This window comes from Daucus carota, chromosome 9, assembly GCF_001625215.2.
Source record: "Daucus carota subsp. sativus chromosome 9, DH1 v3.0, whole genome shotgun sequence".
NCBI classification, from domain to species: domain Eukaryota; kingdom Viridiplantae; phylum Streptophyta; class Magnoliopsida; order Apiales; family Apiaceae; genus Daucus; species Daucus carota.
Genome location: NC_030389.2, coordinates 24,750,826 through 24,768,009, shown reverse-complemented (window position 1 = coordinate 24,768,009; position 17,184 = coordinate 24,750,826). Strand labels below are relative to the sequence as shown.

Here is a 17,184-nt window from a genome sequence, read left to right as displayed (position 1 = left end):
GTACAAAAAATATTGGAGTATTGGAGTACAAGATTGATACAGTATAATCTCGTCATTTAAATCTTATTTTTTTTGTTCTACAATATTTGTAAACATCCAACAACCCGCCGATTATGTTCGGCAGCATAAACATTGTAATCAAAAGATGGAACGATTACTTTTATAATCGTAGGACACTATGTTCTGCAATATAACTTATAAGCAGAACAATAATTTTAATGCTTGTTAAAGTTGAAAAATATTAATGATTCATTGATAATTATGTTTAATATTAATTATAAATGATATATTATATATAAATTTGGATAATCAGAGATATTAAACTAAAAAATTTATGATTTGTACTTCAATATTCCAATGATTTTATGTACTCAATAAAACTTAACTATATATATATATATATATATATATATATGGGAGAGTTCTGGTACAAACTTAAAAACTTACAAATTTTTTTTGTTCAACACATATATAACTTGAGTTCAAAATTTTTGAATATATTTTGGTACACATCAATTAAAATTGTGTTGTAGAAGTACATAAACTAATTTTTTAATGTAAGAACTAAGTTAAACGTATTATATAATCAATATATATCTTTCTAGACCCTACCTAGTTTAAGCATCTCTTTAAATATATTCAGCACAATGATAATAAATGTTGTACACCCAATGTTGAACGTCAGTTATGTGTTGAATGCACGATTTATCTATGCGTTATTTTTAAAATTACGATGTTTTTTCAATAATTTTCAACATAGATACTTTCTATAACTAAGGATTAACAGGTTGGGAGAATAAAAAAAATTCAAAAAAAAGTTTGTAAGTTTGTAACTTAATAAAATTTTTATTTGATCCTATCCCTATATATATATATATATATATATATATATATATATATAACATAATATTGCTCGTATAAATCTGTTAGATTTCTTCAAAGAAGTATAACGGTCAAAATGTACAACAATGTCCTGCATATCTTTTTCAAGAAAGGACTGAATAAGGCGCTAAATATCAAAAACCCCATGGACAAGATTATTTTAGGATAACAATTTAATGCACTGTGCCACTCAATTTTGCTAACTTATAACAATTATAGTCCATCCTAAACCTCCTTCTATAAGCAACCACAATCCCTTTTTGCTATGAAGACATTGTTCATGGCACAACTTCTTCTTTCTCAGTTTTGGGGAGTACAATTATTGGGTCACATGACACCAAAAATATAACGACGAACACAAAAGAGTTTAAGATCGAAGTGACCGAGTGCGTTCAATTTCTTATGTCTTATAATTGAAATCAATTAAATAATAATATTTTAAAATTTTATTTGAAAGAAAATTTATTTTTAAAATCTAATTAATTTTAATTAACTCCAAAAGTTGAATTTATAGATTATTAAAAATTTTATAAAAGGCTTAAAATTAAGTATACCCAACAAAAATAATACTAGTCAGCACAAATAAAATTTAATTTTTAAAAACAAAGTAGGAAAAAATAATATGATAATGAATGATATGTTAATATTAATAAACATCAAATACACGTGGAAAAAAATGTTATAGTAAAATTCAATATCCGAAGATATAAAAAAAAGTGAGTGCAAACTTTATAAGAGCCAAAATTGAAAAATAAAATAACTTTTTATCTAATAATATTACTAAGGGAAATCCTCAATTTATAAAAAACAAGCTGCACTCAATCAAAATCTATTCCAAATATGAAATTTGTAAAATAATATATAATTATTTTTCTGGTTATCCGACTGAATTTGCACTCATTAAAATTTAAATTACTGCACTCACAATCATCGAATCTCATATCTCCGATAGTTAATTAAAATTTTCTCAAAATAATTATGCTCTATTCACAAAATCTTGCATCTCAAAATTTAATCACCCAAACTTTTATTCAAATAATAAAAATAACTAAATTATGACTATAATTTCTATAAGAAAGTTTTGTTGTTTACAACTTGCTAAGAACCTAGATTTAATACAACATTTATAGTCCACCTCTCGTCCAACCATCTTTGATTTATAATTTCATTTCATTAGAATGTCATTTGAATCCATCTTTCTATTTTATTAAGCAATTCATTATCCAACATTGATATAGGAGTCTTCTTTTTTCGACAATAACGGTCAAATATTTTTACTTTCGACCTTTCTGCAACTATTCGAAATTAAACATGTTAAAAATAAATAAACGATCGAACTTAATTAATTCTGACCGAAATATTAGACCAGGTAATTTCGACCATGAATGATCACGATTAGCATTTTGAATTTTTCAACCCAAAAAATTATTTCAGGCAAAAAAAGTAATTTCCCACCCAGAATTAGAAAAAATGCAAAATTGATTGAACATACATATTAATTTCGACCAATTAGAGTCGAACATACTTGGTCGAATTTAATTAGTCTATCTTTATTTTTGATCGAATTTAATTGAACAATAGCATGAATCATATGGTCGAAATTAATATATCATTCCCTTTTTGTAGTTGAATTTAGATATTCGAATGAAATCGAATCGCCTCCAATAATATCACATAAATCATTTTGAAATTTTTTTTAGAACAATGGTGGGAAAATTTCCACTCAGGAGTTAATTTCGGGCGCTATCTTTTCAACCAATATAGTGGGAGGAAAAACTTTCTCCATGAGATATTTTCGACCAGTCATATCCGATCCCCGGTGGAACTTATATATGTTTTGGACCAGTTATTTTTCATCAAAGTTATTTTCAGCCTCTTTTAGTCATAGTTCTTATTTTCGACCATTTATATTCTTCCGTCTTTATTTTTGACCATTTATATTCGACTGCCTTTATTTTCGAACTTCTGTTAATTAATTTGTGTGACTCCTATAATAATGAGTCAAGATTAATTTGTTCATTACTGTGTAGATTACAAATTATTTAAATTGGGGTTAGAGAATTAATTTATTAGGTTACAATTTCAATTAGCTTGGGGGTTACATTTTTTTACCCCTATAAATTGAGTCCATTGCTTCATTGTTTGACACACATAAATTGTATTCATCATAGAGTTTTAGGTTCTAGCTTTCCGTGAGATAAAAGCACTGTTTGTTCAGTTCGTAAGAGGCGGGTTTTGGAAGACATAAAGGTAAAACGTGCACGTTCAATTACCAGCTTACCTGTTTTAAGTACAACATAGTTTTCACGTGCCTCACTTGTTTGGTATTTTGGTGTTGATTATTTGATGGGTTTTGGAAGACATAAAGGTAAAACGTGCACGTTCAATTACCAGCTTACCTGTTTTAAGTACAACATAGTTTTCTCATGCCTCACTTTTTTGGTATTTTGGTGTTGATTATTTGATGCGAGGTACTTTCTTATATAATATTCTTACACAATTATTATAACTATCATGTATACGAAGATTCGACTCACTCAGGAGATGCCTAGCACACTTGCCCTTAGTAGTTGACGGACAGTCCATAACCCGATATTTGAGATCCCCCAGTAATGGGGTAGTTCCTCGTAAAGAAAAAAAGAAGACAGATTCCATTTTTAATTCGACCTAAATCATGTTTTGATAGATTTTCTACCTTATTTCATATTATGTTTATGGAGAAATAAAATTGTGAAAGAAGCATCACGAGAGTTACGGCTCACTGACAAGGTGGAAATATATATATGAACAAGTTTATGGTATAAATAATGTACATAAAACCATAGGAAAATATTATATTGAATGTTTTGTCTGCAACTATTGATTTTACTACTTCTGTGCTATTCGAATGTTGCAGTCTGTGGACAAAACAGGCGGATATAGGACACTGGCTGCACATACAAAATCAGATAAATCTCCGGAGGGACTGCGTGACAAAGTCACAGCTGATGATGTCAATGTTGGGCAGAAGCAAGTCATATAAAACAGGGAATTGGATTGGTGATGAATCGCGGAAAGTATGCTTCCATCCACTGTTCTCTAAAGTTGACGAGTCTATGATCTGTGTTCCAGTGTTGGCAAGGAAGCTTGCGCAGATTCAGGCTACAATCATATCAAGTACTTGCTTGAAATTGTCAGAAAAGTTACTTGTAAGTTAAATGGTAACTTTTCGGAGCTTAATAATTAAGTTTCTGAATGAAAAAATTCAAGACATATACCATACTTGTGGTGATCCATAGAGTATATGGAAATGTGGAGTAAGTTCAAGACATCACCTGATACTTTTAAGGGGAGTTTTGATGGTGATTTTTCGGACAGCTGATATTGAAGGTTTTGGGCAAGTTGATATTCTGTTGGCTTGAAGATGGGGCTAACCTCTTGAGTAATGCTATCACAGACAAGAGTTGCTAAGGATTTGCTATAAATTGCACTAAAATCTTGACTTCCCTTGTGTTCCTTCTCGTGCTTGTTCTTTATTTAATTTTTGAATCTGTACATGGTATTAAAATCTTGCATATGTCACTCTTTTCTTACTTGATTAAATTTGAATTTTAGTTTATATTATATATTCAAAATTTTAGTTTATATAATGTTTTCGTATAAATTATATTTGAAATTGTGTTTTATTGAGTGTAATCTTTATTTTATACTTAATCTATTGTTAATTTGAATTTAATAAGTTTTAAGAGAGTTTAATTTTATTATATTTCACAATTAATATATACATGTTATAATAAGTACGTAAAAAATATTAAATGTAATTTATTACTATTTAATAATTATATTAACATATAATCAATCAATTAACTAAACATATAAAACCAAACCAAACCAAACATACTCAGTGAGCAGCGTCTGCGGAGGGTAAGATGTACGCAGCCTTGCCCCTACCCTTAAAGTAGAGGGGCTGTTTCCGTTTAGTGCACAACAAATAAAATAGTGTGTGCTATAATAAGAATATAATACCTTAGCCCATGGCCTTCTTCACATGGGACTTACCCAAACATTTTTGATTGGCGCTAATGCATCTGGTAATGACTGAGCTGAACCCTCCTTTTAAACATACACCATAACCCTCATAATCTCTGTGAGCCACGAGACCTAGTCTCAACTACTCTAATACGCCGTCTCCAATCATTCTTATCTAATGTCATATCACCCGTGAGATTTAAGGCTCCCATGTCCAAACTTAATTGATCAGCCCATGTCCGACGAGGCCGACCCCTCTTTCTCTTACCCCGAACCGATATGTGTTCTACTCTCCTAACCCGTGCTGAGTTACATTTACGCCGAACATGTCCATACCAACGTAAACGTCCCTCCCTTATCTTCTTAGAGATAGACTCAACACCTAAAAGACGTCGAAAAGTATCATTCAGTATATGATCTGTCATGGTGTTACCACAGATCCGACGCAACATACGCATTTCGGCTATCTCTAGCCTACGTTCCTGAGCCTTTCTCAATGGCCAGCACTCGGAACCATATAATAATGATGGTCTCATTGCTACACGATAGAATTTACCCTTCAACTTCAAAGGTACATTCTTATCACACAACACCCCTGTAGCAGCCCACCAATGAAGCCATCCTGTCGAAATACGATGTGTAACATCCGCAGAAATATCGCCATTACTCTGAATGATAGAACTCAAGTATTTAAAGGTATTAGTTTGTGGTACACGAGCCTCCACAATACATACAGCAACATCCGCCTCATGAATCTCCTCACTGAAATTGGCCCAGAGATACTCGGTTTTAGAACGGCTCAGACGCAATCCATAACCCTCCAACGACATACGCCACTGTTCCAATTTCACATTAACCTCACTTCGAGACTCAGCGATTAACACAATATCATCAGCAAAAAGCATACACCAAGGCACCGGAGCTTGAATGTCACGGGTAATCACATCCAAAACAATTATAAAAAGCAAAGGGCTTAATACCGAACCTTGATGAAGACCCACCTCAACTGGAAAATACTGAGTATCCCCAACGGGTGTCCTAACACACGTCCCCACTGCTGAATACATATCCTGTATGGTCCGAATATACACCTCCGGCACTCCTCGCGCTGCTAAACATCTCCAAAGAACGACCCGTGGTACACTATCATAAGCCTTTTCAAGATCTATAAACACCATATGAAGATCCTTACGACACTCTCGATATTTCTCCATAAGACAGCGAATGAGATAAATCGCCTCAATGGTGGACCTCCCAGGCATAAAACCAAATTGATTCACTGAAATGGTAACAATTCTTCGAATCCTGCACTCAATAACTCGTTCCCAAAGTTTCATCGTATGACTAAGCAGCTTAATACCACAATAATTACTACAACTTTGAGCATCACCTTTATTTTTATAGATGGGTACAACAACACTTAATCGCCACTCACTCGGCATCCTGGATGTCCGAAATATGACATTAAAAAGAGCTGTTAACCATCGTACCCCCTGTTCCCCCAAACACTGCCACACCTCAATCGGAATCTCATCAAGCCCAATTGTTTTACCCTTACCCATCATGCCTAAAGCTACGCGAACCTCTGCCATAGTAATATCTTGACTCATACCAACATCATTATGAGAAACATTGACATTCTCTTGCTCGAATACAATCTCTCTCCCTCGAGCTGCGTTAAATAACTCAGAGAAATACCTGCCCCATCTCGCTATAATATCCCCATCATAAAGCAAAACCCGGTCACCCTCGTCCTTTATATATCGAACCGCACCAATATCATGACTGCGCTTGTTACGTGCTTTTGCAAGTTTAAAAATTTCATTCACTCCCTCCTTAGTACCTAGACGCTTATACATGTCTTGATACGCCTTAGTTTTCGCTTCCGCAACTGCCTGTTTAGCCATTCTTTTTGCAAGTTTAAATAACTCCCGCTTTATATGCCGATCTGGCCCTTCTGGACATGACATGAATTCCAAAAAGCATCCGTTCTTAAATTGCACTTTGGCTTGTACATCATCATTCCACCACCAAGATTCTCTCTGCTCCTTTGCAATCCCTGAAGCCACTCCCAACGTCCTCCGTGCCACACCTCGAATTAAATCAGCCATACGTATCCACATTTGATCCACATCATCTTCCAACCTAAAAAAACCCTCAAGCATGTCCTTAAATTCTGCTACTTTCGATCCATGTAAATTACGCCACAGAATTCGAGGTGTAACAACTCTCAATCCCTCCATAGGTGGGCCATCCAAAGACAAATCCATGACTAAAAGACGGTGCTGTGAAGCACAAGCTTCCACTGAAAAACCTTACAATATGAACAAAATCTGAAATCTCTACTGCGAATAAGAAGATAATCAATTTGAGTGGCATGTCCCCCACTCCTAAAAGTAATTAGATTGTCATCACGCTTGCGGAAAGAAGAGTTAACAATCACTAAATCATGTGCTGTTGCAAATTCCAAAAGCGTCGAACCATTGTCATTTCTAACACCATAACCAAACCCACCATGAACACCTTGATACCCATCTGCTCTCGCACCAATATGACCATTAAAATCACCACCAACAAATAAAAATTGATCTAGAGTAATACTCCGAACCAAATCATCCAAACAACCCCAAAAAGTCATGGATTCAATAGTGTTGGCCTAAGTGGCCTAAATTTGGACCGTAATTCAGGCCCTCGTTGAGAAGATTTAGGCTAGAATTGGTCCAAATTTGGATTTTTAAGCCACTGTCGGATTTGTCCTTATATTTGTAAAGTTTTCAAATGTTCCTAACTTTTTATCCCAATTGTGTCTATAATTTTAGTGATGTTCAATTAGTTATAATTTATTGCGTATAAAAAACACATTAAAAATGTAGACATTTTTTTGGTTAGAGACATTTATTAACTTGGGTCATGTTTTAGAGAACCCTTATAACCATTACTTTATTTCTACTATTAGTTAGGGAGCAGAACTGCACCTTAAAAAAATATCTTATTTATCTATTATATTTGGATTCATGACTATCACCTCATGGCGGTCCTTGTGTTCTTGAGAAATAAGCGCTACAAGGCCAAACTCGGATTCTTTCTCCATAGTCTAGTCCTTGCATCAGAGATCTATCGAACACTTCATGTAAGTGCTGACATTCTGAGGATTTAGTTGAACTATGATCTCATCGGGTTTCATACTTTCGATTTTGCTCGCCACATCTTCTCATGTTGTAGTATAATGCTAGGACTGGACTGTGAGTCCAAACGAGGACAAATTGGGCTGGATTATAGTGCTCGCACGGTGTATATCAAGATTCTGCCTATAGGAATTCATTTGGAAAAAGTTGAAAATGTTCTGAATATTCCTTCTACATCAGTGAAAGTCAAGGAATTCGAAGGGAAGTTCAAGGGGAACCATGTAATTGTTGGCGTAGACGACATGAACTTATTCAAGGCAATTAGTCTGAAGTTATTAGCATCTGAACAGCTATTGAGGAAGTATGAAAACTTGCGGGATATTGTGGTTCTTGTTCAAATTATCAATCCTGAAAGAAACTCAGGAGAAGACATTGAGGAAGTGAGATGGGAGACGTATGGAACTGCTAATAGGATTAATCAGATTTATGGTTCTTGTGGTCATCAACTAGTGATTCTAATTGATCGACCAGTTGATCAATGTGAAAAGAGTGCCTACTATGATGCCTCGGAATGTTGCATAATAAATGCTGTAAGAGATGGAATGAATCTAGTCCCTAACATGTATCTCGTTTGCAGGCAGGGCTCTACAACTATGGATGAAGCTAGGGGAATTATGTCATATTCTCCTCGAAATAAGTGTGCTAATCATTTATGAATATGTTGGTTGTTCTCCATCTCTGAGTGGAACAATTGGAATAAATCCATGGGGTATTAGTTTCGTAGCTGAGGCTATGCGTTCTACGATCTCCATGGATGATTTTTTAAGGCAATTAAGACATGAGCAGAACTATAGCTATGTTCAGTCTCTTGATGTGGCGTATTGGGCTCGCAGTTTCGTCCATAGCATGGAGAGAGCATGTCTTGATCACTATAATTATCAATGCTGGGGTATGGGCTTCAGTTTCATATCTAAGGTTGCTGCCTTCTCCCTATGTTTTCAAAAATTATTTGAAAGCATAGTTCCTGCGTACAACTAGACAAATAGGAGGGCTATATTTCTAGACTTTGTTGGCATCCTTGTTCCTCATTCCTCGACCAAGAAAAACCTTAGTAGTGAAGCTAAAACTGCTCTTATCACTCTGTGTGATGATCCTAAGAACACTGTGTTTATCGTTAGTGGAAGTGGTAGAAGTTCCTTAACCGAGTGGTTGGCTCCATGTGAAGGTCTAGGACTAGCTGCTGAACACGGGTACTTCATAAGGTATTTTCCTTCACAAACTTCTTAGAGACCTTTTCTAGTGGCACTTCTTGCCTTTGGTTTGCAGGTGGAAGAAAACTTCTGAATGGCAATCTAGTTTGGTTGTGGATCTCGAGTGGAAGGCAACAGTGGAGCGTATAATAAATTCGTATACAGAAGTCACGGATGGTTCCACCATCGAAGTCAAATAAAGTGCTTTGGTTTGGCACCGTCAAGATGCAGATCATGATTTTGAATCCTTGCAGGCAAAGGAATTGTCGGATCATTGTAAACACGTCATTGCTAACGAACCTGCAGTAGTTAGAAAGGGAAAAATATTGTTGAGCTTAAACCACAAGTATGTGTCTCTCGTCTCCCTCTTTCGGTCTTCGTTGTGCATTGTACAGTAATTTACTTAACTAGCAACCTAAAATATTTAGGATGCAAGCAAAGGCTTGGTCACAGAAAAGGTAATCGCGACAATGGTTAGCAATGGTGAGATCCCTGATTTCATCCTCTGCATTGGAGACATGTACGACGGTACTTTGAAAATTGTTTCATCTGTGGTGGTCCCTGCTGTTCCGGAAATCTTTTTCTGCACTGTGGAGCAAAAGCCTAGCAAGGCCAAGTACTTTGTTGACGATACTTTTGAAGTTCAGAAGCTACTCCAGTGGCTTGCTAATTAATGTTTCGAGTACGCAGCCAAGCTCCGCTGAAAATCCGCCAAGTATTCCTTGACAACTGACAAGCATAGTGTTCGTGAACATTGGTATGGGAGCATATATAAATGTAATATAGCAAGTTCTTTTTTGTAAAGTCAGCATCAGACCTACTACTATGTACTAATGCTTGTAAATTTGTATTTGGCCAAAAACAGAACTGGTAAAAATGTATAGCCCACTTTAAATGGATATTTTAAAAAAACAGTCCCAGCATAATAAAGATATTGTATATTAAACCTCATTGAATTAATAATCTTGTTAAATTAATAACATTTATCATTTTTGAGACTATCACTACGCCATAAATGGCCAATTGTAATGCCCAAGTCATATTACAATAGGGCCGAAATCCGTTACAATAGAGCTACTGTAACACTAATGGGCGTTACGTTTGCGAACGTTACAATTGGCCCCTATTGTAACACAAACTGGAATCAACTGTAACAGCCAAAAAACGTTACAGCAGCGCCCTACTGTAACATAATAAGGGGATGCTGTAACGGTAAACCACTGATACAATAGCACATTCTACCGGTCAAGCTAGCATGTGGGTCCCACATATGCCACGTCAGCATGTGGGTCCCACGGAGGCCAGGTCAGCATGCGGGACCCACAGAAGCCACGTCAGCATGTGGGTCCCACAAAGCCACGTCAGCATGTGGGACCCTCACCTGCCATATCAGCATGTGGGACCCACAGAGGCCACGTCAGCATGTGGGTCCCACTCAGCCACGTAAGCATGTGGGACCCACACCTGCCACGTCAGCACGTTGGACCCACATGCTGACGTGGGACCCACATGCTTGTTGGTCCCGCACTACCACGTCAGCATGTGGGTCCCACAAATCCACGTCAGCGTGGTGGGGCCTCAGCTGCCACGTCAGCCTGTGGGTCCCAAATAGCCACGTCAGCATGTTGGTGGGTCCATCACTCTCCATGTCAGCGTGTGGGTCCTACACGTGGACTGCCACGTCACCATTTGTGTGCCTATTGTAACATTAAAAAGGTGCTTTCGGAACACTAAGTGAACTAACTGTAACACAAACATTAATCAGCTGTAACGTTAAAATGAGCTATTGTAACACATATTTGAAAATTTTCTGCAATGCCTGCATTGTTTTTGGAGCATTCCCATTAAAAATATAAATAATGCAACAAACAATCCAACAAACATCCATTCAAACTTCCCACCATACATCCACCTAAACTACAAATACCAAACTCCAAAAGAACAAACATCCAACCATCCTCCAACATAAAACAATCCCATCCAAACCATTTAAGAAACGCAACATTAAAACAATCTGACGACAAAATGAAGGACGACAAATTCATATTAACTAAGTTTTACGTAGAAACAGTTATATTAAAGAGTCGGTGGTGCCACGGGTGGTGCCAGGAGCGGTTCCAGATGCGGTGCCAGGAGTGATTGGAGTGCCAAATTCATCTCCATCACTAGAAACAGTTGCACAAAAGTCATGAGTAATGTCAACTTTCAGACCCGGATTTGCCTCTCCGAGTTTCTTCAGCAACCAGGCCATGTTATGTTGAACTTTTGTATTGACCTTCGCTTCCATCTCACTCTCTAGCTGAGCAATCTTTGTGTGCAGCTCCTCGACTGTAGATTGTGTAACCGGATCAACTGGAGTTTCTGTCGAAGCTGCTGTTTTACCTTGCCTTCCCACCAACCATCTGGCCGGTTCTTTTTCTTTTTGGGAACGAGCTCAGCTGCATCATTTCCTTCTTTCGTTATCTTTTCAACAGACTCCTACAAGAGAAAGTTTTGTCAAGTGTACAGAGGTAGAGGTAAAATGAGTTCAATATATATACTTTAGAAGATAATTTACTTACAATTTTTTCTTAATTGCTTTTGGACTTAACTTGTACTCGTGTCCAGGCTTGCGCTTGCGACTTTCTACAAAGATTTAGCCTCTGATGGGGACCTCTGATTTGGTTCATCTTCTTTCTGTCAAGTAACAGAACAACACTTTACTCGTAACTAGACATTGAATTAGACAAGCTTGGTACGGGAACATTGAAGGTAGACAAAAAATCGAAGTAATCGGAACATACACTTCACTCGTGAACTTTTCAAACTAATTAAACTAAAATTGAATTTAACATCTGTGAATTTGGGCATTACATAATTTGAGTGCATTTTTAAAAATAGAATTAAAAAACTGCCAAACTCAAAGCTAAACTCAAATTAGCGTACCAAGTCCAAACTGCTATTTAATCCAATAAAAATTTAAATGCAGAAGATTTAGAGTGCCTAATCTACCTTCAAATATTATTGAAGTCCGTGCCTATTATAAACTCACATGGCAATTATCCAAAAGTAACATCAAACTGGCGATTATCAACACTCTATAAATTAATATAAGAAAAAGGTAACAGGTACTCAATTTTATTTCTTACAATTACGGACATCATCAATTACAAATATTTATGACAAATTATTAAAAGCTATAGGGTACTTAAGTTGTTTATGTTCATACCAGTGTTTTTTAAAGCTCAGCAAGACTCTTGCAACCGAGAGTGTGTGTCTCAACATACATATTGTGACGAGCCTTATTATCCTCAGCCAAAATCTGTTACCAAAACATGTTATCATATTTTACTTTCCATATCAAATGGCATGCAGCAAATTAATTTCTAAACTATATACTTGCCACCTTATAAATATACCTGAACTCCATCGTCCGCCCAGTAGTCCAACAACATCTTAAAATCCCCGAGCGGAATATGATCGGCCTATTTTGAATCATCTCCTCATCATTGTCAAATGGGAGTAATGCATCAGCTTGACATGAGACTTGTGTGTTCTCCAGGATGAATTAAGTGTCTTGTACACCCACTTTTCCCCTTCTGGTGCAATATCAAACCTCTCCTATAATGTGTCAACATAGAACTTGAATGAGTTGGTGCACAGATATGAGAAAAGTAAGTAAAGTTGAGGTTATAGAGGTCACCAAAGTATATTCCAACATTTTCTTCTTCAAAATCATCTGGAACAACATGCCAATTAACATAGTGACACGTGATCCTTAACTAGAGTCCCCAGGAAATTGCTCAACTCGGATCTAGTTTTCCGCTCTCCAATTGGTTGACCTCGTTTACTCAGTTTAACAAAGATCTTTTCAGCAGCAATCCTAGCATGAACTTTTAACATTTTTGAACGTCCTCTACGTCTTTTAGGTTCTGTTCAGATAGCCATCAAATAGAATATAAATGCAATTACCATATTATTGCTAATAATCCTACTAATTATTAAAAAATGAGATGTATAGAAGAAATAAAGTACAAATGACCATATTACCTGCTTCTACTTCTTCACCTTCACTTCCATTTTGTAAATCGGTATCACCAACATCCTCTCTCCTCATTTCAGCTTCAAGATTCTGCTTCTGACGTTCTCGGAGGGCCATATACGCAGCAATTGTACCACTTGGTGCAGAATTATCCCCTTGTTTTAACAGTTTGCTGCATGTTGGCTTTATAAGTTTTGCACTTTTGGTACTAGCAGCAGCAACTTTTTTGCCTTTGTCGATAGGATCCACCGGATCCTTATCACCCAAATCCTTATCATTTGCTCGCGAACGCGTTCTGAGACCAGGTATTGCTTTCCGTTTCTGGACAGATTTGATTCCCTATGGCAGTAAATATTAAACACAAATGAAGAAAATATGTACATAATAACTAAAACAGATATATATTGTGATATTGTTAATTTAATAAAAAAAAATAATCATTTAGAAATTTTAAGACATAATTATTGCATGCAAATTGTGTCTAGCCTAATACAAGGAATAAGCGTTTACAAATCAAACTTAAAATTAACAACACAAAACATTTAAATTTCTCAAAAAAGAAAGCATTAACAACTCTTTTTATCTATATTCTTGATTACTAATTAAGTTAAGAGGCCTCTACCAACAAATGAAGAAAAAATGTACATAATAAGTGCAAAATCAAATGCAACCCTTACACAAAATACCTAATAGGTTCATATAATTTCACAAACAGCTAATTAATAATAAAATAAACACAAATAAAGAAAAAGTGTACATAATAAGTATAAAATATTACCTCTGAAGTGTCATCACTTTCATCTCCCGTCTCATTTTCCACAACATATTCAGGATCATCCCGATCCTTCTTTTCCTTTATACTCAGCTGGACTATCGGCTTAATTGGATAGCAGCATAATTTCCTATCCGAGTTCCTTGAACTTTTTTTGTTTTCTTCCACATTCTGAATTTTACGCAGCTCATACTCATTCACTCGGCCCGACTGCAAGTGTGAAATCAGGAAAATATCAGTTGGTATGTTGGAAAATAGGTGTGAGCTAAGGGAAAATACTACCTACCTTAATTGTATCAATTTTTGATAAGTGTAACCTCCTTTTCGCCACCATTGCAGATACAGCGTTGGGGCATACATCTTTTTCCACTGAGGGTTGCTTGAAAGATCCTTCTGTAGGTCCTCCAAACGCGGTGACTTTGGCAGATTGTTGTTTTCAACCTCTTGCAAATGAGTTGAGCTTCGAAGATTCTTTGGAGGTGTCTTTGGCAGATTGTTGTTTTGAACTCTCTTGCAAATGAGTTGAGCTTCGAAGATTCTTTGGAGGTGTCTTTGGCAGATTGTTGTTTTGAACCTCTTGCAAATGAGTTGAGCTTCGAAGATTCTTCTTCGCTAGCTCCTGCAAACGTGGTGATTTTGGAAGCTTGTTCTGTTCAACCTCCTGCAACTGAGGTGACCTTGGAATCCTCTTGCTTTGCCTTTGTTGCTGTAGTTGGTGTGAAGAAACAAAAGTACGCTTGTTCTGTTTGCTTTGTAGATGTTCTGCAGAAATTTGCAAAAAGACACAAATCAGTAAACATGTGTCTCATGAGATTAAACATAAGCAAGCCTTATTATAAGTAAATATGACTTAGTAATTTGTTATTAAATTTAAATTTAAAATAAGAAAGAAACCTTTAAGTATGTTCTTTCTTGGTCGTACGACTAGAAATGGCACCCCGGCTCCAGTGGCTTGCATTCTTTGTCAACAACACAATCCACATATATATTTATGTCCCCACCACTTTCGCAGGCATCTACCAGTTGAAGCAAATCTGAATCACACTTCAGAAGCTTCCATTGTTGGGGTTTTCCATTCAGCACATATAATCCTCCAATTTCAGTACAGTTGAGGCAATCCTTGACATTTTCTAGCGCCACTGTATATGAAAATTCATCCACGTCTTGGCGGTTGATAATAATACTTCCCCCCCTTAATTGTTGGGGTTGAATGTGCCATCGTAGTTATACCTCACATTCAGCAACTTCTCTGCCATCCTACAGAATGAACATACATGGATTAAAAGAAGGGACCAATTATGCGGATAATTTAAAAACTCAACTAGACAACTAAATATAAAGACAGAAGTGATTGTTATTAAGTTAAGGAATGATCAGCAAGAAAGAGAGAATTATGCTACAATTCCACAATTATATATGGAAAACAGTTAACTAACATTGGACCTTAGCAACACAAGTTTAATTAACTATGAGAAACAGTTAGTTAATTCAGAGATCATCACCAATTAAAACATCACCAATAAATTTCATTCTCCTAAATTACATATCAACAACTAAAACATCTCTAAATTACATATTACCAAAGAGTTTTTTAACTTAAGTTGGTGATACAGGAATTGTCTTTTAGGGATATCATCCCTGAACCAACTAAATTCACATACTTGATTTTGTAGTTGGAAATCAAGATTAGAATCATGTTTATCAGGAGGGTTGTTTTCTTCTTCCAACAATCTTGGTCTTCAGCGTCACACCAGACCCTGGTAGTCTTTTCATAACATATTGAACAAATTTTGCAATTGGATCTTCCACATAGAATACTTGCTGCACTTGTGAAGCAAGAACATAAGGATCAGATTTGTGACGGGACTTGTTAAAATTGACCCTAGTCAGACCAAAGGGATCTTTTTCTTCTTGGTACCAGCAACACTTAAACATAACCACCCTGAATCTCCCCAGTAATCAACTTCAAAAATATCTTCAATAGACCCGTAGTAGTTCACTTCCCGATAATTGGATTTTTTGTCCTTAGAATTTGCAAAACTAGTGGTTTCAGCAGTTAAAAAAACTCCATTGTTTTGTGTGGTGCATCGAGAATCTCTCTTCTTTGTGTGGAATCGATAACCATTTATGAAATACCCCGCTAAACCTCCTCGCTGTTCGATTGGGACCTATTTCTAACACTTGTAAAACTAACTCGGTTGAATTGTGTCCAGATTTTCAACTTAGACCTTTAACATATCCAAAACTCTTTGGAGTGTTTTGCTGCCCTTTTGTATCGTTCTGAAGTTTGATCTGCTTCAACTGAAGCTCGATGAATCCTATCAAGTAAATAATTGAAACAGTTTAAAAAGAGGCATTTTAATTAGTTTTTATGATATTAAATGTAAGGACTAGAGAACTTACTCAAGCAAAGCCTCAATTCCTTATTGCCGCTATTGAACATAGTGTAGGTATGACATGCGTTCCATTCTGAATCTTCTAATTGGAAAACTTTGCCATCTTTATTCCTTCTTGTTCCAATATGGTACGTCACATTTGTTGGGACATCTTCCAAAATCAGTATTTTCTTTTGCTTCTTCCAAGCAAAATCTTGAACAAAATGTGATACACTCCTCTGCTAGGTAGCCTTCTGCAATTTAGCCTTCTGGTTTGCTCCTATTACGTACATAGATTTCAGCTTTGGCAAGATACCGCTCCATAGGATACATAACCGAAGGTGCACCGTCCGCCGCATTTAACTTCATTACACAAATGGACAGGTAGGTGCACCACACGATGTCAAAGAAGGCAGGTGGGAATATTATCTCAAATTCACAGAGAATTTCAACAACAATTTCTTCTTTTCAACCTTCAATATCATCCAAGACAATCACTTGCTCCATAAGCCTACTAAGAAATTCACTTTAATTTGATCAACGGCTTTGCCACCTCCGTTTTAGTAACAACAAAAGATGTTCTTTGCAAGCAAATTGTAACACAGTAGGGAGGATAAAATCTGCCTCATGGCTTTAATAACCCCACTACTTTTCTCTCGTCTGTGGTGCACGTAACGACTTATATTGCAGCACAAGCCCATCAGGCAGTTTAACTTTCACAGCTTGCAAAGAATCTTTCTCCTTATCTTGT

At 36.2% G+C, this 17,184-nt stretch overlaps 2 protein-coding genes and 1 pseudogene across 2 annotated transcripts; 2 read left to right on the top strand and 1 right to left on the bottom strand.

Annotated features, from left to right (window-relative positions):
* The window catches only part of LOC108204103 (probable alpha,alpha-trehalose-phosphate synthase [UDP-forming] 10), a 38,738-nt pseudogene extending 34,834 nt beyond the window's left edge, over positions 1-3,904 (top strand).
* A 3,258-nt stretch (positions 3,905-7,162) lies between these two features.
* On the bottom strand, positions 7,163-7,528 carry LOC135149527 (uncharacterized). The gene has a single exon (XM_064085255.1). The coding sequence runs from the start codon at positions 7,526-7,528 to the stop codon at positions 7,163-7,165; it is 366 nt and encodes a 121-aa protein (XP_063941325.1).
* Positions 7,529-8,116: 588 nt separating this feature from the next.
* On the top strand, positions 8,117-9,939 carry LOC135149526 (probable alpha,alpha-trehalose-phosphate synthase [UDP-forming] 9). The gene is made up of 5 exons (XM_064085254.1): positions 8,117-8,555; positions 8,653-8,990; positions 9,054-9,277; positions 9,342-9,396; positions 9,694-9,939. The coding sequence occupies exons 1-5, from the start codon at positions 8,117-8,119 to the stop codon at positions 9,937-9,939; spliced, it is 1,302 nt and encodes a 433-aa protein (XP_063941324.1).
* Positions 9,940-17,184: the final 7,245 nt, after the last annotated feature.